Source organism: Protopterus annectens, chromosome 3.part0 (genome assembly GCF_019279795.1).
Source record: "Protopterus annectens isolate FY-2018-M chromosome 3.part0, PAN1.0, whole genome shotgun sequence".
Taxonomy (NCBI): domain Eukaryota; kingdom Metazoa; phylum Chordata; order Ceratodontiformes; family Protopteridae; genus Protopterus; species Protopterus annectens.
The window spans coordinates 1,532,744,913-1,532,768,041 of NC_056731.1; the positions used below are offsets into that span (position 1 = coordinate 1,532,744,913).

Genomic DNA, 23,129 nt, shown 5'->3' on the forward strand with positions numbered 1-23,129 from the left:
AGCCATTTGGTTATCCATTGGGTGACATAGGGATTTATGCCTAAATTTGCAGTTTATCTCTAATATCAAAGTAATGTATAGTGTCAAATGTCTTTGTCAGGTTGAGGTAGGTAGTATGCACACTTTGCCCTCATCTATGGCTCTAGTGACCTTCTCAAACAAGCTCACCATGTTTAGTAGGCATGACATGTCCTTGATAAAACCAAACTGGGATGAGTCCAGTGTTTGAAGATGTTCTATGTCTTTGCTTATCAGGTCCATGGTAATTTTTTCTATTGCCTTGTATACAAGACTAGTGAAACTTATGGGTCTGTAGTTCCTGTGTGAGCTGATGGTCCCCCTTTGTATAGCACAATGACCACTGCAGTCCTCCATTCCCTAGGGATGAAGCCAATTTGGAGGCTGTTGCTGAATAGAAATTCTAGTAGACCTCACAGGATGTGATTCAAGTTATTTAGAGGCATCCTGGGACATTATCAGGACCCACTGATGCAGTGTTTTTAGCCTTGGAGAGTGCAGTGAGGACCTGCTCTTTAATGATAGTTGGAGGAGAAATGGTAGAGGATATTTCTTTGGGGTAACTGGAGTGATGGGGGGGTGAAACTGGAAATAAATTTATCAAGCAGTTAATTTGCTATATATTCCAGTCATGCCTGTCAACTGCTCAGATTTTCACAGAATATCCAGATTTTTGCCTCAAAATTCCAGTCTGTTCCTCATAACATTTTACGTTTTCTAGCAAATCACGGGGATGATCTGAGGAATGAAATTAGTAAATAATATTGTGCATTTGAGTTTCAGACTTCATAACCTTTAGAAAATCCATTTTAATACATACCCCATTATTCTAGCAACTTTCTAAGATTATAAGAGCAATATTTAAAATCTGTCCCTATTTTGGGCATTTGCACCCCCATTATGGCAGGCTTTGTTCAGATTTTTTGGGCTAAGAGGTTGAGAAGTATGACTCCACTTTGGTACAGGGAGTTACATTTACTATTAGTTCACTGTTAGTACACTGTTGAGTTTTTTCTTTAAGGTTACACACATAACTGAAAAATGCTTTATGGTTATCCTTAGTCTGGGAGGCTGCTTTTGCCTGAAGTTGGCTTTATTGGACTTGATTAGTCCCATGAGTTGCTTTTTCAGACTGATGTGTGAGTTTTTTGCCTGTCTGGCATATATCTTCCTATTTTGGACATGGTTTTCTTTCTTTCTTTTGTTCTATAATCTATTTATACTTGTAGTCCACCAAGGGGGGTTGTTTTAGAAGTTTGCTTGAAGTTTATTTCAGTTTGGTACTGCTGTTTCTATGCAGTTATTTACATGCTTTTCAGGGTTTCTGTAAACACTTCAGCATAGGCCACAGTGTTCTCTGAGCTGGGTGGGGTGGGGGTGGAATTTAGCCATGCTATCACTTAACAGAAGGTAGTTAGCCTTGAAAAGGGTCTTAAAGGTTCTGGGGTTTGCTTGGAGTTTGGGCTTTATATTTAACAGTGAGGAGATTATACTGGGGTAGGGGGTGCAGCATTCCCTCATATTTGTGAGTACTAGATCATAGATATTTGCCCTTCTAGTAGGTATGCAGAGTAGCTGTTCCAGGGTGTTTCCACTGACAAAATCCAGGGATCTTTGAGCCTGCATGTTAGTAATTGTGTATGCATGTTTATGGTGGGCTCGTTGAAATCACCCATGAATATAGTATTGGGCTGAATGGTGAGTGACATCAGTACATTCAAGTACATGATACTGTTATCCTGGCTCACAGATGGGGACCTATAGCTAGCAATGATATGGTATGGGACTTTAGCTAAGGCTACCTGGATATGGAGTAGCTCAAACTGTAGCTGGTCTAAATATGTGGAAGGGATTACAGCTTTGCACTGCTGGGTTACCTTCTATGGCTTTAAACCATGTCTCAGTAACTGCACAGATGTCTGCATTCTCCAGGGTGAGGAGAGCTTGGTGGAAGTGGAGTTTCTTGTTTAGACTCCTAGCATTGAGAAGTAACACATTTAGATTCCTTTGGGTTGGCTTTGCTGTTTTGGAAGCTTTGTCTGTTTGGCATTGCCTAAAAAAGCACTATGGGGTGAATAACATTTTAACCAATATCCAAAAGCCTGCACTGTGGGGTGAATAACATTTTAACCAATATCCAAAAGCCTACAGGGGACAGATGCAGATCCTCCCTGGTAAAGCAGAATGGTCTGTAGATCACGTTGGACCCCTTTAAAATGACACCAGTAAATAAGCCAGTCAATCATCTTCTGTTTACATTTAGCATCCCCGGAAAAGGTAGAATGCTGCTCAGTGTTTGGCTCATACCTGACTAGGACACATCATCTGAAAGCTCTATCATGTCTCTCTTCATATAATCCAGGGAGGTTCATCTCAGGTCATTAATGCCCACATGGACAATGAGAAAGTCATACTGGTACCTGTCAGAAAATTCATGTTAATGCAAAATCTGTTATTCTATCAACTTTCTAAGTTTGAAAGAGCGATATTTAAAAATTGTCCCTATTTCAGTCCCTTTGTCCCAATTTTACTTATGGCTTTGTACAGATTTCTTGCTCTGAGAGATTGAGAGGTATGATTTCAAGATTTGTTTTTATTTTTAGACACAAAGGCAAGTCAGACACCAAGGAATACAGTAGTAGGTAATATACCAGGCAAAGAGAACAGAATATTTTTAGAAGCAGATTATCAACAACAACTGCAGCCTCAAAATTTGAACCATGTATGAATGGATATTCTCATGATACTCTTGACTGTCCAAATAATATTGGATGGGAAAATAAAGAATAAAAAAAAAGTCACATTATTCTATAAACTGAAATAAATCTGTTATATTGACAGTCTGTTATATAGTTTATAGATATAAACTCCAGTGGTTTGATTCCTACCTAAAAGGCAGGCAGCAGGCTGTCCTGTGGCAGGGTAAACTATCCTCATGCCTCCCCATCAGGCTAGGAGTTCCCCAGGGCTCAATACTAGGTCCCCTTCTCTTCTCCATCTTTATAAATGATCTTAGCACAATCATACCAGAGGCTGCCTGCATTCAATATGCAGATGACTCCACCTTGATTTGCTCTGCCACCAATGCAACAAATCTTACCACAATAACCAAAAACACCATTAACTTGGTTGAAAAATGGCTACTAAACCGTCTAATCCTAAATCTCAACAAAACTAAGTTACTCCTCTTCTCCCCTACGCATAGGCCCACCATGCCACTCTTCAGCATAACAGCTAATAATGGGACCATTATCTCCCCAGAAACTCAAACTTAACTCTTGGGTGTCACAATTGATAACAATCTCAGGTTCGACATGCACATCAATCAAACTATAAAAACTGTCAATAAAAAACTTGGCTCTCTGTATAGGAACCGCTCCCATCTACTATCTGCCCTTCTCTATGCCTCTGCTCTTTTCTCTTACCTGAGCAAAACTGATCTCAATAAATTATCATCTTGTTACAACCATATCGCCAGATTTGCTACTGGCACATCCTACTGAATCCACCACTACCACAACCTAAATATCCTAGGCTGGCTTGAACTACCTCACCTTCTACAACTCAACCAGCTCATAGTTGCCCATAAAATCCTCCACCGGCCAGAAAAAACATGATCTGCCCCTACAGCAACAATTGACCACTCCACTGCTCCACCAAATTCTTAGTTCAAACAGTAAAATCCATCCACGCTGCTGGTGACTGTCTCTTTGCCAACTCTGTCGGAAAGATATGGAACTCACTACCACCTGACCTGACCCTAGAACCTTATTCAAAAACAAGATTAAATATTACTTTAAATCATGCTGGATATGTCCCCTGTACCAACCCTGACTAGCGCCCTGTCCATCTCACATGCCTTTCCTCTATAAGTGCCCTCTCTTCAGCCACCCCACTCAATATCACAACAGTCAAAACCATAACTAAAACTACTCAATGTATTCTTAATCCTGAAGGTAATATGCTGTTAAAACCTGTTTATACATACTTGCATTGATATGTAAGCCTCAGGCATTATGTGGTATTGTATTACTTTGTTCTGTAACCTATGAGTAAATGTAACCTGGGTGTAAATGCCATATACCAATTGTTCTGACAATTGTATTGTGTACATGTACCTTGGAGTTTTCACCCTGGGCCTCCGCTGAAAATGAACATTAATCCATCAGATCATCCCAGTTAACAGAAGTAAAATAAAGTAAATCAATATATATTGAATACAACTGTTAAATAAGCTAAAAAACAGTTCCTTATACAATGCCAAATGTGACAGTTTTCCTGGATCTTATGGTAGCTGCAGAAAACTGCAGACGTAGTAAAAATCAGTAGAATAAAAAAGAAAGAACAAAAAGGCTATCAGTGAGATAAGGCAGACTTTAAATAAATACAATTAAGCCTAAAAAGAACACTTCAGTGTTACTTTCTTTGTATAAAAAGTCCTAAATCTGAAGTAAAAAGGGCAATGAGTGTGACCACACAAACAGCTGGAATTTCTGAGTTTAATTAGTAACATAAACTTCTGAAAGCCATAGGATGGCTCACTGCAGTGGAACAACTTCAGCTGCTAAACACCATTGAAGGATTCCAGGGATTTAAAACACAAACGACTTACAAAAATATAAAAAGGCAAGGTTTGTGTGATTCACATAGCATACTAAAGTATGGAAAATCCAACTGCAACAGAAACCTTATACCACAGCAGTAACCACACAGCTTGACATATATTTAAAAAGATTTCTCATGTGTGTGTGTTTGTGCGTGTGTGTGTATATGTTTTGAAAGATGTTAAATGCTAGCTTTGGAGATCCTGATTTTATAAATGATCTATGATGCCTACATTTATATCTATATATACCACCTGGGCTGTTTGGCTACCTCGATACGGTGCAGAGATTTGTTACGTGCAACTTCCTTTGTATCTATATAGTGGTTGAAATGCTACATTACAAAGCTGGAGGCCTGGGATTAAATCTTGTCAGCTCCCATCACCTACAAGCTGAATCAAAGCAAGCCATATGGCTTTTCTTCTGCTCCAGGGTCACTGATTAAAGAACACTACAGATTACAGTAAACCTAGCTCATTACCCTACTGGTGGACAAAGCGTGAACTCTCGGGCTTCAGTTGCCTGAGATTCAACACCTTGACAATTGGAGGGATTTGTATGTTTCACATGTAAAGTGTCTTTTATTGCTGTGGCTTCCTGGCAGATGCAGATCAAAAAGAAATGTTAAATTTTGAGTTCTGTTAGCCTGGGAACTAAATCAGAGAAGTGACAAGAATGATGTAATCTGAAATGACTCAGCAGTGATGTGTATTATCAATTTAAGGGTTATCTCAGAAAGAAAGTATGGCATTTTGTATTTTGTTCTGAAGCTGACAACAACTCACCAGCACTTGCTTTGCTGTGTAAGACCCGGATCTTAGTATTTCTCTTAAATATAGAATATAGCCACATTAGTCTAACTGCTTTCTATATTGATGTCAGACTGTCCTACAATGTTGTTTTAAAGTATTTCCTGTGATTTCTGAACTCTCTATTGTTGCTGTGTTGAATTAATGAGTATTGTCTTGTGCTTTTTTTATTTATTATTAAATATTTTTAAACCTTTTAACTGTGGCTGTTTTGTGTAGAGATAATTTAAGCTCTTAGATGACTTGCATGTATTTGGTGATACTGTACAGGCCACTCCTAAATAGCCTTCAAGTCTCAGTCACACTTACCAACTTGATAATAATAACATTCCACAGCAGAGTTGGACACCCTTTGGTAAGGGCCATTATAGTAGCTGATAAGTAATGGTCAGTGGCAGTTGGTACTACCATATAGTCTTGGCAAATGGGGCATAGCCAGGAACCATTTGAAGATACCAGGGATGATCTGATACAACATTTTCGTGAGAGGGGTTACCAACCTGGGACAACCAGTACAGCTTGTCACTGGGCTTCCACCCAAGACAGAACTAAGCTTTTACAATACAAGGATAAACCAAAATGTTTTTCCAACCCTTTGGTTCATCTGGTGACCACATATGGATGCAATACATGGGGGTTTATGAATATTATCAATAGACACTGGAACATTCTTATGGCCGAGGAGTGATTACACCCATTTTTGTGTGACAGATGCTCTTTCTCATTCAGGAGTGGATGTTCATTAGGTTCCCTTTTTAGTCATTACAAGAGGGTGGGACCTAGTTCTGCGGTTCCCACTCAACGTACACTTAGAGGTGGCCCATTGATAGGTTGTATGCCATGTAGACATTGCACTCACTGTTCTAGGGTTCAGAAAACAAGGGAATTTAGTAGTCGCAACACATTGGTGGTTTTTAATATTAATTTTTGGGCTAATTGCAGCACAGAATGTGTAGTTTATTTGGTCACTTGTTCATGCTCATCATTCTATGTGGGACAAACATCCAGACCTTTTTGTCTTAGAATTGGGGAGCATCTCAGTGACATTAGGAACAAACATTCTACCAATCCTTTGTATAAACATGTGTGCAAGCACAATACTGCATCTTTTTATTTTACTGTTATAGATTGTATTGTGGGTAGATGTAGGGACAAATCAGGATGGCATGATATACTTAATTTCAATGAACATAAATGGATTATCAAGCTAGGAGCTTTATTTCCACCTGGGCTTAATGACCAGTTATAATGCACCAATGAACTGCTTTATGTGTTAAATATATATATATATATATATATATATATATATATATATATATATATATATATATATATATATATATATATATGAGTGTATTTTGGGTTGCTCATGTAGAAGGCTATTACAGCCAAAACCAGTTTGGGGCAGGCAGTTGGGTTTATTTCCCTCTACCTTGTTATATCATTTTATTATTTAAATAAAATTGTGGATTTCCACCTTTATTGCTGGCTTTACTAATGTTTGCATAGCTGGAGAACCCGTGCCAGCCTTCCCCAGAAGTGTCTGTGTTTGCGTATAAATCAAATCTCAAAGTGTGTGTCAGCTACTTGGGCAGGGACACGAAGCACTGGTTGGACAGAAAGGGTGCTGGAGATTTTGGCTTGACCATTTGGCTGAGATCTGAACCCTATAGCTGTGCCAGTGGGGAGTCTTATTGGGGATCTGAAGAGAAAGGGAGAAACCAGCCCCAGACTGACTGTGAACTCTGTGTGCTCTTAAGGGAAATTGTACTTTACTGTGTGTGTACTTGTTATCCTCCCAATGTGGACACCCCTCACCGGCGCTAGTGGTGAGGATTGAGGCTCCATGATTAATGGGCAGTGCATGGGCATCACAGAATTAATGACAGTTTCAGTTGTGTACCAAGTGGATTTATATAATTGTTTGTAGAAAAAAGTGGCTTGATATGGAGGACTTTGTTTTTTGCATGATGTCGAAGGTGAGTAACTTCACAATTACTCCATATTTCTTTGACTATCTGACAAAATAGATGCTCTCAAAGAGTTAAAATTTTGAAATCATCTGCCAGACTCATAACTGTAATAGGGACCCTAACACTTAAAATATTCTGAATGACAGAATATATGTTTTTCTGTTATTAGATACACATTCTGGACTCCCAAAGGTGTAGCTAGGAATGGAATTTCAGGTGAATCATTTTTTGTTTGCAGTCTCTACACGTAACTGTTCAGACCTCCTGTGCCTATTTGGTAGGAACATTCCTATTTTCAGGACTGATTTACCCCTGCACAGGATGTCTATTTTTTGAGGTATGTTCCTATTTTTCAGGCTTGATTTACCCCTTTACACAACTTTCTGAATCTTCTTTATCACATATAATTGTTAAAGCTATCTAGTACACAAAAAAAAAAAACACACTATACAATCAACATACTACTGGCAACAATAATTTAAAACAAGAGGACACAATTTTGATATCTCTATTTTTCTTAAACAAAAATAGAAGACCACGTGACATAGAAGTTTGCAGTACTTTCCCATCATTTTTTCACTTTTTTTAAATGTGTTTCTAAATGGTATTTCACATTCCTATTGGAAGTAGGAAGAATTGTGTGTTATTTGGTATTTAAATTTTATAATAATTAGATGTCCACATTTTTAGTTGGATGTTTCTACTTTTCAAGGGCATTTGTTCCTATTTTCAATGTCTGCAGGTTGAGAGGTATGTGTCTGTTAACCAAAGTAAATAAGGATACAATCCAAAATTGTTGTGTACAGGATAAATAATCCAAAATATCTGCTAACACTACCTCATTTATACAGGCATATTAATTTGGTTTAAATTCCCCAAAATTTTAACATACTGAAATAGTTCTCATTTCAGTTAGTCAGTTTTATACACTTACTATATTACTGTGTAGTCATTCCAGAAGATGCATTTTTTTGTTGTGCTGTTGAAAGGTAGAAACAATCTGTTCAAATTTTTTGAGCATACGTGTGAACTTTTCTCAGTTATATTGATCAGTAAAGAATATTTGTAGCTAGCAAATATTCATTAATATTAAATATAGATTTATTATGCAGCTAGTTTATGATTTTACTAACAATGAGAATTGACACTCATGTCTGACTTTATGATGTTGAAGGAAAACTTATTTTGTCGTTTCATTTAATGTTGTTTTTCTTTTTTTTTTGGGCAACCCCAATTTGAATATTCTATGACACATTGTTGGTTCAACATTGGTTTGTTGCTAAGACACTATTAAAAAAAAAAAAAAAACAACAACAAACAAACAAAACCCCTCAAAAACAAACAAAAAAAAAACAAAAAAACAAAGGGAAGTAAATACTGTGGAAAGAAATAGCCAGAGAATTGTTATGGCTAGGCTTGTATAGGCCCTAGGGCCAATAGCCTAGTACCAACCTATGAACCTATAAGCAAAAAAAAAAAAAAAAAACAAATGCAGCACCACAAAAAGTTCAATAATGAATGTACTTTATTATAAAAAGATATAGTCCTCCCACCTCATAGTAAATTGGGGGTTTCTCCCTTTGGCTTTGACAAAAATCAGATGCAATTTTTAAATATTACTTTAATTCACTCAAAAAATTAATAGGAATACCGGTTTTGCATCAAAATGTTTTCTGAACAATAAGACATATGCAGCTTTAATGTCTGGTATTACTGAGTGACTGTAATCCTCACTGATTTACCAGAAAATCAAAAACTGTATGAGGAACAGTTGAGAGATATACTACTGACTGTCATGTAGTAACCTTTAGTATCACCTATTTTCTGAGTGTTACACCAAACATTTTAAAGACCCCCACACCAATTTCTATTTGTTTCTTACCTTCTTTTCTGGCAGCTCTATTGGTTTCCAGTTGTTAGCCTTCAGCTGGTGAAGTTCATCAAATTTCATGCTGATGCTTTCTATTGACAGCTGCAGCATATCCCAAAATCCTGCTAAGTCCTGTGAGGTAGGTCTTGGATGAGCATTAGGGTTCTGCATAACAGGAAAAAAATGAGGTGTATGTTTACTTTTAAATTATAGACCTCTGTACAACCAACATTACCCTACAAGCCTGAGTGAGAAGTACCATCCAAAGGAGATTTAGTGCTTATTCTTAGTCCAGCGTGTAACTTCTTTTTGTGATGATAATATTTCTTACACTGCCTTTTAAACCTATTCCACTCATTTTCTGTTGTGTTTTCCTCTTTCAACCTGTTTCATGCAAAAATATGTAAACACACTTGAAAATTATAGTTAACACCTTTTAAAACCTGTACTATTTGAAATCTATTTATTTCAAGATCACAGTAATGAATTCAATACCTTGTTCTCCACATACAATTTTCATTTAATCAGTATCATTACCTAACCCAATAATTAACATGAAATCCAGTACAAAATGTACAGCAGCCTTGGCTCATTAGAATAATCAAAATACTGAATTTAAATATGTTTACTGCATGCATACTGTAAGTTACCTTGGCAGATACTGGTAAACCTATAGCATTCTATAGATGACAACCTTCTATGCAAAACTTTTATTGCAATTAATAAATCTTCAGCTTAAAGTTGTACTAACATAATCAGCAGCCAATGATAATAAACATTTTGGAAACAATTTTCTTAAAAGCAATATTATCAACTTCTTCTTCTTTCAGCTTTTTCCAATTAGGGGTCACCACAGCGGATCACCTGTTTCCATTTCTTCCTGCTCTCTGCATCTTGTTCTACCAACAACCTGCATTGTCCTCTCTAACCACATCCATAAACCTTATCTTAGGCCTTCCTCTTTTCCTCTTACCTGGCAGCTTCATCCTTAGCATCCTTTTCCCAATATACCCAGCATCTCTCCTTAGCACATGTACAAACCAACGCAATCTCGCCTCTCTGGCTTTGTCTCCAAACTGTCCAACCTGGGCTGACCCACTAATATACTTATTCCTAATTCTGCCTACCCCCGTCACACCCAGTGCAAATCTTAACATCTTTAACTCTGCCACATCCAGCTCTGACTCCTGCCTTTTTGTCAATGCCACTGTCTCCGACCCATATAACATAGCTGGTCTCACTACCCTCTTGTAGACCTTCCCTTTCATTCTTACTGGTACTTGTCTGTCACAAATCACTCCTGACACTCTTCTCCACCCAATCCACCCTGCCTGTACTCTCTTCTTCACCTCTCTTCCACACTCGCCATTACTCTGAACTGTTGATCCCAAGTATTTAAACTCATCCACCTTCGCCAACTCTACTCCCTGCATCCTCATCATTCCTCTATCCTCCCTTTCATTCACACACATATATTCCGTCTTAGTCCAGCTGACCTTCATTCCTCTCCTCTTTAGAGCATATCTCTACCTCTCCAGGGTCTCCTCACTTGTTCCCTACTCTCACTACATATCACAATGTCATCTGCAAACATCATAGTCCACAGGGACTCCTGTCTGATCTCATCTGTCAACCTGTCCATCACCAGTGCAAATAAGAAAGGGCTCAGAGCTGATCCTTGATGTAATCCCACCTCCACCTTAAATGCATCTGTCACTCCCACTGCAGATCTCACTGCTTTCACACTACCCTTGTACATATCCTGTACCACTCTTACATAGTTCTCTGCCACTCCCAACTTCCTCATACAATACCACAACTCCTCTCTAGGCACCCTGTCATATGCTTTCTCTAAGTCCACAAAGACACAATGCAACTCCTTCTGACCTTCTATGTACTTCTCCATCAACACTCTCAGAGCAAACATCACATCTGTAGTGCTCTTTCCTGGCAGGAAACCATACTGCTGATCACTAATTATCACCTCCCTTCTTAACCTAGCTTCCACTAACCTTTCACATAATTTCAAGCTGTGACTGATCAGTTTTACCCCTCTGTAGTTACTACAGCGCTGCACATCACCCTTATTCTTAAAAATTGGTACCAAAACACTTTTTCTCCACTCCTCAGGCATCCTCTCACTTTCCAAGATTTCATTAAACAATCTGGTTAAAAATTCCAAACAGCAATATTGTCAATATTTATAAATTGTAAAACAAAAATCTCCAATTTCCCGATAACATTTTTCATCCCATATACTGCCTCCCTCTTCAGATCTCTATATATTAAATTCACAGTAATGGAAGTTCTTAGAAAGATGTAAACAAAAAAAAAAAAAAAGGATTCAACCAGCAAACTTCAAAGCAGTACACTGAATAATAGCTTCTTGGAAAAAATTCTTGCAGTAGCTCCTATTCCAAGATATGATTGTAATTCTACACCAGCAAGCACTCAGCTGTACGACCAGTATCAAAGGCAGGACAAGGCTTAGCAATATAGCTGTCTGGACCACTATCTTAGATCTAATGAAGGAAGAATGAATCTATATTCCTAAATAGACCATTGAATAGCTATATATTGTTGTTGCACCTCACTTATGACTGTCTTCTGTCACTGTCACCTTCACTTGTTCTACCAAGCTTTTTTACATACACATGCACATGTAGGGAAGGAAGTCAGTAGTACATTGAATTCTGATGAAAATGACGGTTCCCCAAATCTGCTCACTTAACAAGGAGTATAAGGGTACGACCTGCAGTATTTGAGAGGAAGGGGATGCACCCTCACATGAAATTTAGCTCCTTGTTATATGTTTGTCTTGCTCTTTTTCTTTAAATGCCTTTTAATAAGTCTCCCTCAGTTACACGTTGACAAAGCTTAAACTTGGAGAACAAAAGACTGAGACTTAACACCTACTGGAAAAAATATGCAATGCGTTTTCAAAGTGTGGCAATCCCTACTGTACCTCCACCCACATCTTCTCTTTATTTAAATATACCAACTCCATGGGAGAAAACATAGGACCAAATGCATTACATCATTGCTTGCAATCATACAGAAACTGCACCAGCAGTGATTTTTATGCAAATACTATGTCTTGACTTGAGCAATGACATGTTGACACCTAATTCATTAAATTCTTGGCAATTAGCAAGGCAGTGATTTTCATGAAGCAGTATTTGAGAGATTTGTGTTTAGTGGGACACACACACATAGGCCCAGATTCTAAAAGACAGTGTAAGTGACTTTCTCCGGTGTAATTCTGTTGTATAAATTGTCCTAGCACCACAGAAAATCACTTACACTATGAACAAGTCTTTTAGAATCTTGCCTAATGATTCTGACAATCACAATTCTTACCTGTAACCACTCTATATAGATTTATGTTCTCATGCAGTCTTTATGTTTATGAGTTTTACTAAAAATCTGTACATTTTCAGCATCTAATCAAATTTAACATAATTTAGTGTACCTAAAAAATAAAACAAAGTTCTAATTCACCCCATCCAAAGGCATGACCAATACTATATAATCAGGAAAGAATTTAAATGTAATCTTTCATTTTATCATAATATTCTAGGGTAGAAAAGTTCCTAAATCATTTTTGAATGGTACATTAATTTGTAAGCTGTAATAATAATAATAATAATAATAATAATAATAATAATATTTATTTATTTATTTATTTATTTATTTATTTATTGCAGTTGGTTTACCAGGATAGTCCATTGGGCCATAATGAACCCGTTTTCAATGGAGTCCTGGGGAGAAAAGCTCCAAAACAAGCAAATATACATTCTACAGTTACATTAACAATCTAGGTACAGAGAGTTACTGGTACTGTTTAGGCAGGAAAGAGCAAAACTTATCACATGTATAATAGCAGTCATAACAGTTAATACAATTAAGAAGTGACCTACAAGTAGTAGAGACAAGTTAATAGAGATTAGAGAACATAGATAGTAGGTACATAAAGTAGGATATGGTATAGAAGGAAATTTAGTGGAGTTAGTTATGTGGGGTGGGAGCAAGAGCATTCCCACTGTGTTGCTAGATGTAAGAAGAGAGACTTTTTGAAGGTGAAGTGGTTAGAGGTGGTGCGAATAAGTGGTGGTAGGGAGTTCCAGAGGCGAGCGAGGCTGAAGGAAAGGAGGTTTTTTCCTGGTGGATAAGTAGGTTTATGCACTTCAAGTAGATTTTGATTGTTTGACCTTAGAATTCTACTAGGGAGGTGCATTTAAGGCAGAGGAAAGGGAGGGACAGAGTGAGGGGTTTAGAATAAGTTTATGGGCTAGAGTTAGTTGTTTGTAAGTTAGTTGATTGGGAAGTTCTAGCCATTTTAGCTTATGGAGGGAGACACAGTGGTGAGTTGAGGACTTATGGCTGGTGGCGAATTTTGCAATTTTGTTATAGCAGGAAGTAAGCTGTTTTCTTAATGAGGACTGAAGATTAGTTAGTAGTGGGGCACCATAGAGAAGGGAGGGGATAAGAAAGGAGGTAGAGAGAGAGATTTTAGTGTCAGATGTGAGGTAGGCTTTCTGTCTATAAAGCATGCCAAGTTTTGATGTGTTTTTTTAATGTTTATTTGGAGGTGGGAGTTGAATTTCAGTAGGTTGTCAATTTGGACCCCAAGTAGTTTAGTTTCTGATACTATTTCAAGGGGTGAGTTGTTTTGACTTGTAATTAAGAATGTAGTTATGTCTGGAGGGATAACTTTTGAAGGAGTAAATAACATAAGTTTGGTCTTAGTGGCATTGAGAGCTAGATGATTACTTTGCATCCATTGCTCTGTGGAAGAGAAAGCATCTTGGGTAAGTTTTTGTAGTGTAGGGATAGAAGAGGCAGAACAGATGATAGTAGAATCATCTGCATATTGGATGATGCTAGAGGAAGGAATTGATTTGTAGAAGTCATTTATAAATATATTGAAGAGAAGAGGACCCAGTATGGAGCCTTGTGGCACTCCAGTGGGGGTACTAAGGAAGGAGGAGGTAGTTTTTTTCCATTTTACAGCTTGATTTCTGTTGGAAAGGTAACTAGAGAACCAGTTCAGAGAGGAGGAAGATAGGTGGAGTTTGGAAAGTTTAGTTAAGAGCAGGTTGTGTGAGATAGTGTCGAAGGCTTTGGAGAGGTCAAGAAGCAAAGTGGATACAATTTGCCCAGAGTCACAGGCTTTATTTACAGCTTCAAGGAAGGAGAGGAGGGCAGTCATAGTACTATGATTAGGTCTGAAACCATGCTGTGTAGGGGTAATGAGATGGTTGTCTAGGAGGTGTGGAAGAAGTTGAAGTTGGACACATTTTTCAAGGAGTTTAGAAATGGGGGACAGGATGGCTATGGGACGAAAATTGCTAATGTTATTGTTGTTACCCCCTTTGTGTAGAGGTATAATAAAAGCTTGTTTCCAGATTTGGGGAACTGTGCATTCTTGAAGGGAGCGGTTTATTAAGATGCTAATGGGGTAGGCAAGAGTTTTAGCGGCTACACTGAGAAAGTAAGAAGGGATATTGTCAGGAGCATTGGTACATGGTTTCAATTTCTGAAGAAGTTTCTTTATAGTAGCTGTAGGTACAGGATTTAATGAGAAGAGGGTGCAGTCAGAAGAGGGGGAATTTTGGGGTATTGGAGATGAGGATGGGGTTTGTGTAGAAGAGGAGGAAGAGGGGGTGAGTGGGTGTGGAATAGGGTGTGGAAGTGGAGAGAGAGGTGTTAGAGAATGAAGAGGTCAATTTAGAGATGGAGTTGATAAAGAAGGAATTAAATTGTGTGGCTAAATCAAATTCTGGAGCATTTGGATCTGGGGTGGGAGTAACTGGTTTGCTGGGGTGGAGGAGAGTAGAGATCCCTTTCCAGAATTTTTGAGGGTTGTTTTTATTATGGTTTTGGAGTGTTGAGAAGTAGTTTTGACGATCAAAAGTAATCATTTTCTTTGCTTTATTTCGGAGCATTTTATATTCATTTAGGAGTGGTGCTGACTTATGTTTTTGGTAGCGTGTCCAGACTTTATCTCTCTGTCTCATGATAGTAAGGGTATTTTTGGAGAGCCATGGGGCTGATTTGGTTTTTATTCTTTTTGTCCGTAAGGGAGCTTGGGAGTCTAGTACTTTTAAGAATGTTGAGTTAAAATATGAGACTGCATTATCAAGAGGTAGTATTTTTAGACAATTCCAATTAATTGCTTGTAATGAGTTTGAGAAGGTTATTGGGTTGAAGTTTTTTTGGTCACGGAATGTGATATAGTTATGGGTTCGTTGAAGGACAGTAGGAAGCCGGTAGGTAAAGGTGGGTGTGTGGTCACCAAGTGGGTCGGGAATAGTGCCGCTGTTGGTGAAATAGAGAGGATGGGAGACTAGAATCCAGTCCAGTATACTCCCATTGGAGAGGTTTTTGGCAGGATAAGTTACTGAAGTGATCAGTTGTGAGAAGTTATAGAGGTTGATGTTAGTGGAATTTGTAGGAGACTGGACAAGGGCCCAGTTAATGTTTACATCTCCTAGGATAATGGTTTCATTACTAATGTTAGTGGATAGCCAGGAAAGGATAAGTTCAAGTGTGGAGATATTATCCCCAGGGGGGATGTAAAGGGAAGTAATGCATATGTGTTTGTGATTATTGATTTGTAGTAGGGTCAGGAGAAGTTCGGCGTTGTTGAAGTGTGGAATAGGTTTATTGTAGGGAGTAACTACTAGGGAGGAAGAATATAGAAGGGCTACTCCTCCACCTTTTTTGTGAGGTCTGTCTTTTCTTATGATAGAGAAGTTTGGAGGAACTATTTCAGAGTCTCTAATGTGTGGTTTTAGCCAAGTTTCTGAAATAGTTAGGATATCTGGCTTATTGTGTGTGAGCCAAGCATGAAGGTTTGGGAGTTTGTTTACTATACTTTGGGAGTTTAGAGAAGTAAATAATAGGGATTTGTTATTGGTTGTAGTGGTAGGGCCTGGATTAGGATGGATGTCTCCAGAGATGAGTGTACTAATCAGATGTAGTATGAAGTAGTTTATGTGAGTAGTTAGCAAGGAGATGAGATTGGGTTCTTTTGTGAATTGGAGGGCTTTGCTAGCAGTTATGGTAATAAAGTTAGCATGGTAGGAGATCAGTTTGTGTTGAAAAAGATGGAGGTTTTCAGAGGGGAATAAGTAGGGGGAAATAAGAGAGTATGTGGGTAAGAAAGGTGAGTTGTGAGAATTTGTTGTATGAAAGGGTTGGGGGATCGTGGAAACAGTAGGCTGAGAAAGGTGGTAGATAGAGGATAAGGAGAAAAGTAGTAATAGTGAAAGGAAGAGGAAGGATTGTTTGGAAAGCATGGTGAGGAAGAATTAATAGAATAGTAGTATTTAAATAAAGAAGTGAGATATATAGGGGGTTGTAAGTGTTTAGGAACTAGATAAACTCTAGATAGAAGTTGGAGAATTAGATTATGAAATATACAGAGGTGTTAGGTGGTAGATAAGATGTTTATAAATGTAGGAGAGATAAGTAAGTCATGGAGTAGTTATGTTTAAAAGTATAAGATTGGATGTGGAAACAGAGTAGAGATTTGAGTTGGTGTGTAGGAATCTAATGTTTTAGTGGGATTGTTTTAGTGAGATAATAATATCATCTATATCACTTTATTCACCAAGAGCAGAAATCAGGTCAACAAAGCACAATGTATTCTATTTAATGCCGTGTACAGTTTTGTGAGTGTATTCACCATAAATTGCAGATTGTATCAGCTAAGCTCTGAGAGAACCCTTTCCAGCGACAGCTGGGTCTTCTTCATGGCAAGCCTCTTTTAACACATATTTCTTCTATATCTCTAATTCCTACACCTAAGAACATGTGTACACTGCTTGCATAACCCATGGTGTTACCTTACTAGAGGAGGAGGGTGCACATGGCCACAGCTTCTGTGATCCTGCTCAAACTCAATATTACCTAGCTACACGTGAAAGAAAAAATAGATAACTAAACAATATCACAGAATTAAAATCTCATAACTACAGGACAAAAGTCACCTAAAGTAGTTGGTGGAACCATTCAAGAATAGGGAGAAAGGAGGTAAGCAATAAACACCCAATGCAGATGGCTGTCCTGATATGGTGAATAATCACATATCAGCAATATCTAACTTCAGCGTGTACTTAATTGTTATGAAAAGTCCTCAAACTGTAAACTCCATCAAGGGAGGTAGAAGCTGGAAATAACAAAGAAGCAATATTTAGAAGGCTAAATCTAATATCAGAAGTACCAAAGGAGGTGAAGTAGTTCATGAAGTAAAGATGCAGGCAGTAGTGGTGTTTGGGGAAGGCAGAGACTCAAAAGACTTAAGCTGCTATGACACAGGTACCCAGAACAGACACATTCTCGACAAATGTTTTAGAAGTGTCTGCCCATTCTGAACATTACTGGACACTGGGCTGTGAGCAGGACTGGCCAGTCATCTGGAAAGCATTTGCTTGGCTATTGCTAATCCCTCCTTACACAGGGAAAAGAAAACAAATAGCTGATCTGCCTTCCTGAACTCATGCAGCCTTTCTATTTAAAAATTGAACTGACAGCTGCACTTTCAGATATGAAAGCCCCCAGCTCCTATGATTCTAATTCTAGCAAAAAGATAGAGAGATGAATAGACTTTTTGTGGAGCAGCTTCAAAGCCACTATTGGAAAAAAACAGACGTTTATACTAAGAGGAAAAACAGTCTTTATGAAACATCAGTTAAGAATCCTCTTGAAATTGGATTGACATGTTCCAAAGTCTGCTTGGCAGCTATGATATACCAAGAGAATATTATTATCCAAGAGAAAATCCACTCGGGTAGAAGTTTGAAAATGTATGGATAAGCCTGCTACTTGTGAAGCTCAGTTTCCATGGAGGATGGTGACTTCTCAAAAGGAAAATAAATAAATATTTTTTTGGTGAAATGTAATTTCAGTAAAGATGTACTGTATGTGTCTAGGAAGCTTTCCTAATTGTTTTTTAAACTGGAGTTTATGGATATATATGAGGCTGCATGGTCAGTATAAAACTAATCCTATAGATACCAGGGTGGTGCACATTAAGGAAGTTATTACATGTAAATCAAGTTACGTTGTTTTGCTTTGCTCTTGCCCAAAATATAAGTAGGTAAGACATCTAAAATGTTATATGCAGAGTAAAGAACATATTAGCAATGTTAAAAGTGTCTGTGTTAGAAAGCGCATTACAGAGTTTCATGATGGACAGACTTCTGGCTTGAAATTTAAAGGCATTGAACAGGTTAACGGCATTAAAGGTTATGATGAATTGCTTTAGTTATTAGAGAAAAGCAAGTAATTTTGGATTTCCTTTAGTGAAGTATTTGGCCTGGTCCCTTTCCTTAAATTATTTTTTCCTTCTTGTTAAGAGTCTACATAATTTCTAGGATGTTTAGAATAATTCTAAAAAAAGTAACTCTAACATGTAATTTTAAGTTCCCCTTCATAAATAAATTATTACATAGTTGAGAAAAGTTGGAAATGTATAGTTATCTATATGCATTACTTATGTATGGATTGTGAAATATTTTTTAAGATATTTATTTAGCAAAGCCTTTATCTCATTCCTAATAGGTTGCAAAATGTTTAAGTATTTATGCTCTAAGTATCTTCTGGCCATAACACTTAAAAAAACTATTTAAATAATTTATCTTGTTGCACTTATAGCTTTAATTGTTAGTACTAGCACTGAATTGTGGGATTCATTTTCCATTTAAAGATTTTTGTCTTGTAGCTAATGGTCAAGTGAAAATGTACACAAAGGGGAACAAAAAAGAATTTATGTTTGGTAAGTGAAATCTAGCTGATTGGAGAATTATTAGACTGATAGTATAACTAATGTTTAATGTTGTGTATAAAAAAGATGTGCTGAGTTTTTTTATTTTTGAAGGGACTTTATGGCCTGAGACGTTGATGTTTTTGCTTTTGCTCTCAGTGCTGTTGAAATAAATGGATTTTGCATTATACAGAGCCTGCAGCATTTTCTGTCTTACTTATGGTTCCTGCTGACTTTGATGGCTCTTCAGAGGATGCTGGAGATGGATGCCACATTTCAGAAACTACACAACAGGACTGTACTTGAGCCAAATTTCTACCATCTACAAGATAACGATGCTCTGAAATGACAGGCAATTGCCCCCTTGCCACAGAATAACTATGACCCAAACAGAATGACTGCCTAATGTAGGTGAAACAGACCAAGTTCAATGACTGTGGCAGAAAAGGGTACTTCTCCTTCCAAAAGACAGCTGTTTCCTTTCAACAGAAAAGTATATATAAAGGAGGGTCTATTGGCAGCTTTCAGAACTTACAGTACTTTAATTGAAAGATTTGGTAGGATTAATGGATTAATTTGAGGAACATGGTACTGGAATGTGGTATGTTCTTCCACTTTTATAACTGGGCAATCACTTACTAGGGCTAAGGATAGCTTCCTGAATAGCTAAGGACTGCATCAGCTGAAACCATACTAATCTCAGATACAAAGTGGTGCTGAAACCATACTAATCTCAGATACAAAGTGGCGCTGAAACCATACTAATCTCAGATACAAAGTGGCGCTGAAACCATACTTATCTCAGATACAAAGTGGCAAGAATGAGATTTGGTCTTTCTTCTTCAAATTTGGCTCACCCAGGCTTGAGATCAGGTGAATGGTTAACATCCACTCTGCACTAAGGGCATGTCCACTGCTTACTCTTACTTACTTTGCTGTAAGAGCAGAACCTGGGGAAGAGCATACTTTTCTGTGTGTCAAACATAATTCTATCTCTGGTGCTCAGATTGAAGGACCTTTGGGAATCTGGTCTTCTGACTCTCAGCTCCAGAAGAGGACTTGAATCTTGACTCATAGGATCTAGAGGTATGTCCCCTTCCACTGAAACTGGAGCCTCTGCAAAGAGGATGTCATGACTAATGGCCACTTTCCAGACTAGCATTGCTTCCTTGCACAGAGGACATGTTCTTTTCCTTTTCATTGCTTAACTAATGCATCTCATTCTGTTATCTGACATTGCCACAAGAGGTTCTAATTTGACTTTTGCCTGAAAAGTTAAAAGCACCAGTTCAGCTCAGGTCCATTTATGAGAAATTTGTAAGTCTATGCTGCTGGGTTCTCAAACTTTTGTGCACCAGTGAAACAACCACTTGCAACAGGTTCAGTGGACAAAATAACCCCCCAGCTACTCAAACTAATAGGTAGCATCCAACACTGAAGGACATGGTGACAAGAGATCAACATTATCAGGAAATCTGTAAGAGCATGCTGGATCTGCAACCACTTGCATCTTTTAATCTAGTGGAGCACCCACCTGCAGAAGTGAAACAAGTGAGACTGTAAAGACAATCATTGTCATCTGCTTGAAGAGATGAAAAAATGCTATCATTTACCCCTTTGTGTCCTTAGTCAGGATGCCAGGGCCATGGCTTTGAAGGCCCTCTCCTCAGGTGGGAAGGACTGGGGCAGTAGAGTTTTCCATTCCATCCATGTGAAGATAAATATCTGCACCAAAACCTCAATTGACTTCTCCCAAATTACAGTGATGTCCACATAGAGGTAAAAACCACAGCAAAGCCGAAGAAAGAGCTTTTGGCAGGGAGTCTTGCAAAGATGCTACTAGAATATGGGTCTCTAAGTATAGGAACAATAGAAAGCCCATTCTATCAAGGCCTTTGCTGCCAGTGCCAATACTTTGGTTGCTACTAGTTAGGTAAAATCCAGACCAAAGGGAAGAACCTTGTATTGGTAGTGATGCTGTCTCAATGAAAGGCAGATGAACCTCCTGCAGGTTTCCCTAATACTGGTGTTCCAGTATTTGATGTCCAACAACACCATTCAGATATCTTAAGGTAGGAGACGTATGACTGAATGGAGAGTCATCATTCAGAAGCTGTTGTATTGTACATGTTTAGTGAAGGCATTAAGATTCAGGATGAAAAGAGGAGAAAGGCAGAATAAAACAAAGGAACAGTCTTTGAGGTTCCCTTTAGGGTCTGGGACCGTTTCAGGGCTGATCTAATACAGATGAGTACTCAGGATGAGGAGATCCCAAGTGCCCTTAGACATGGTCTTTTGACACTACATCTACAATAGGTTCTGCCCCTTGTAATGGAACTCCAGGAAGGGTCAAACTCAGAGAGAAAGTCTTTCACTGGGAGACAACCACTACTCTAGCAAGGAGCCCTATGTAAAAGCTGCCTTTGGGGGAAGTTGACAAGACACTACAGAGGGGGCTACTCTACATGCTCTTGGGCTCTCCTTTTTTCATACAGCTGTGCTAGCCTGACCATGAAAGAAGATAGGAAGGGGATAATTTGTGTATGTGTATATCTATGTCTATATCTATATCTACATCTATATCTGTATATCTCAGGAGTGTAGCCAGAAAATTCCATTTAGTACTCACAGGCTCTTTTTGCTGCCCCTCAGCTCACCTGACATTTTAAAAATGAAAACGTTTCAAAATGTTGCCCCCCCCCCCCCCAGCAGTTAACAAATGTGCACAAACTTTTCAGTGGTTCCCTCTAATACTACTAAAGCTATTGCTTTTTAGATTAGTAATCCAGTTTGTAAGCAAATTGTTTACCTGTTGTTAGAGGCATTACTTTAGACAATTGTAGACATACTATAGCCTGAAAAAAGTTACAATGTTTCTGAGTGATGCAAAGAAAAAATGTACTCTATAAAGTCCAAAGAGTATGCCTGACTACACCCTTGCTATATCTACGTCTATATCTATATCTAGCCCATGGTACATAAGACACTTCCATTTGAGACTGATATTCTGTATAAGTCTGTAGAAAGCAAATAGAATCTCCTGGCAGAAAGGAGTACTAAAAACTGTCTGAGCTCATCCAGAAAATCTCATGCAGTGTAGATGGACATCAGTGGTGTTCTACCCTACCCACCACATCAACAAAATCAAAGGTGCAGCAAACAAAATGAAAACCTACAGAAGAGGTGCAGCTTATTATATTTGTATTTTACTTCAGTTAGCTGACCTCTACAGATCACTGCTCCAAATGGTCCATTTCAGGCTAGCCCATTGGTTACACTCCAAATACTGTAAATAAATATCCATAATCCTTATCTCAGGCCTTCCTCTTTTCTTCTTACCTGGCAGCTCCATCCTTAGCATCCTCTTCCCAATATGCTCAGCATCACTCACCAGCACTAAGCACTAAACACTGTCTGAGCTCATCCAAACATGTCCAAACCAATGCAATCTCGCCTCTCTGGCTTTGTCTCCAAACCATCCAACCTGAGATGACCCTCTAATACACTGATTCCTAATCCTGTCCATCCTCGTCAGACCCAGTGCAAATTTTAACATCATTAACTCTGCCACATCCAGCTCTGTCTCCTGCCTTTTAGTCAATGCCACTGTCTCCAACTCATATAACATAGCTGGTCTCACTACCCTCTTGTAGACCTTCCCTTTCATGATTACTGGTACCCGTCTGTCACAAATCACTCCTGACACTCTTCTCCACCCATTCCACCCCACCTGTACTCTTTTCTTCACCTCTCTTTCACACTCACCATTACTCTGAACTGTTGATCCCAAGTATTTAAACTCATTCACCTTTGCCACCTCTACTCCCTGCAACCTCACCATTCTTCTATCCTCCCTCTCATTCACACACATATATTCTGTATTAGTCCTGCTGACCTTCATTCGTCTGCTCTCTAGAGCATATTTCCACATCTCCAGGGTCTCTTCAACCTGGTCCCTACTCTTACTACAGATCACAATGTCATCTGCAAACATCATAATCCATGGGGCCTCCTGTCTGATCTCATCTGTCAACCTGTCCATCACCCTGCAAATAAGAAAGGGTTCAGAGCCTTGATGTAATC

At 38.4% G+C, this 23,129-nt stretch overlaps 1 protein-coding gene across 3 annotated transcripts in view; it reads right to left on the reverse strand.

The window, feature by feature from the left end:
• The window catches only part of DLGAP1 (DLG associated protein 1), a 5,750,587-nt gene that overhangs the window by 45,707 nt on the left and 5,681,751 nt on the right, over positions 1-23,129 (reverse strand). For all 3 annotated transcript variants that reach the window (XM_044065573.1, XM_044065572.1, XM_044065574.1), the window contains one exon: positions 9,287-9,439. In XM_044065573.1, coding sequence (XP_043921508.1) covers positions 9,287-9,439 — 153 coding nt within the window. The remainder of the gene's footprint in view (positions 1-9,286; positions 9,440-23,129) is intronic.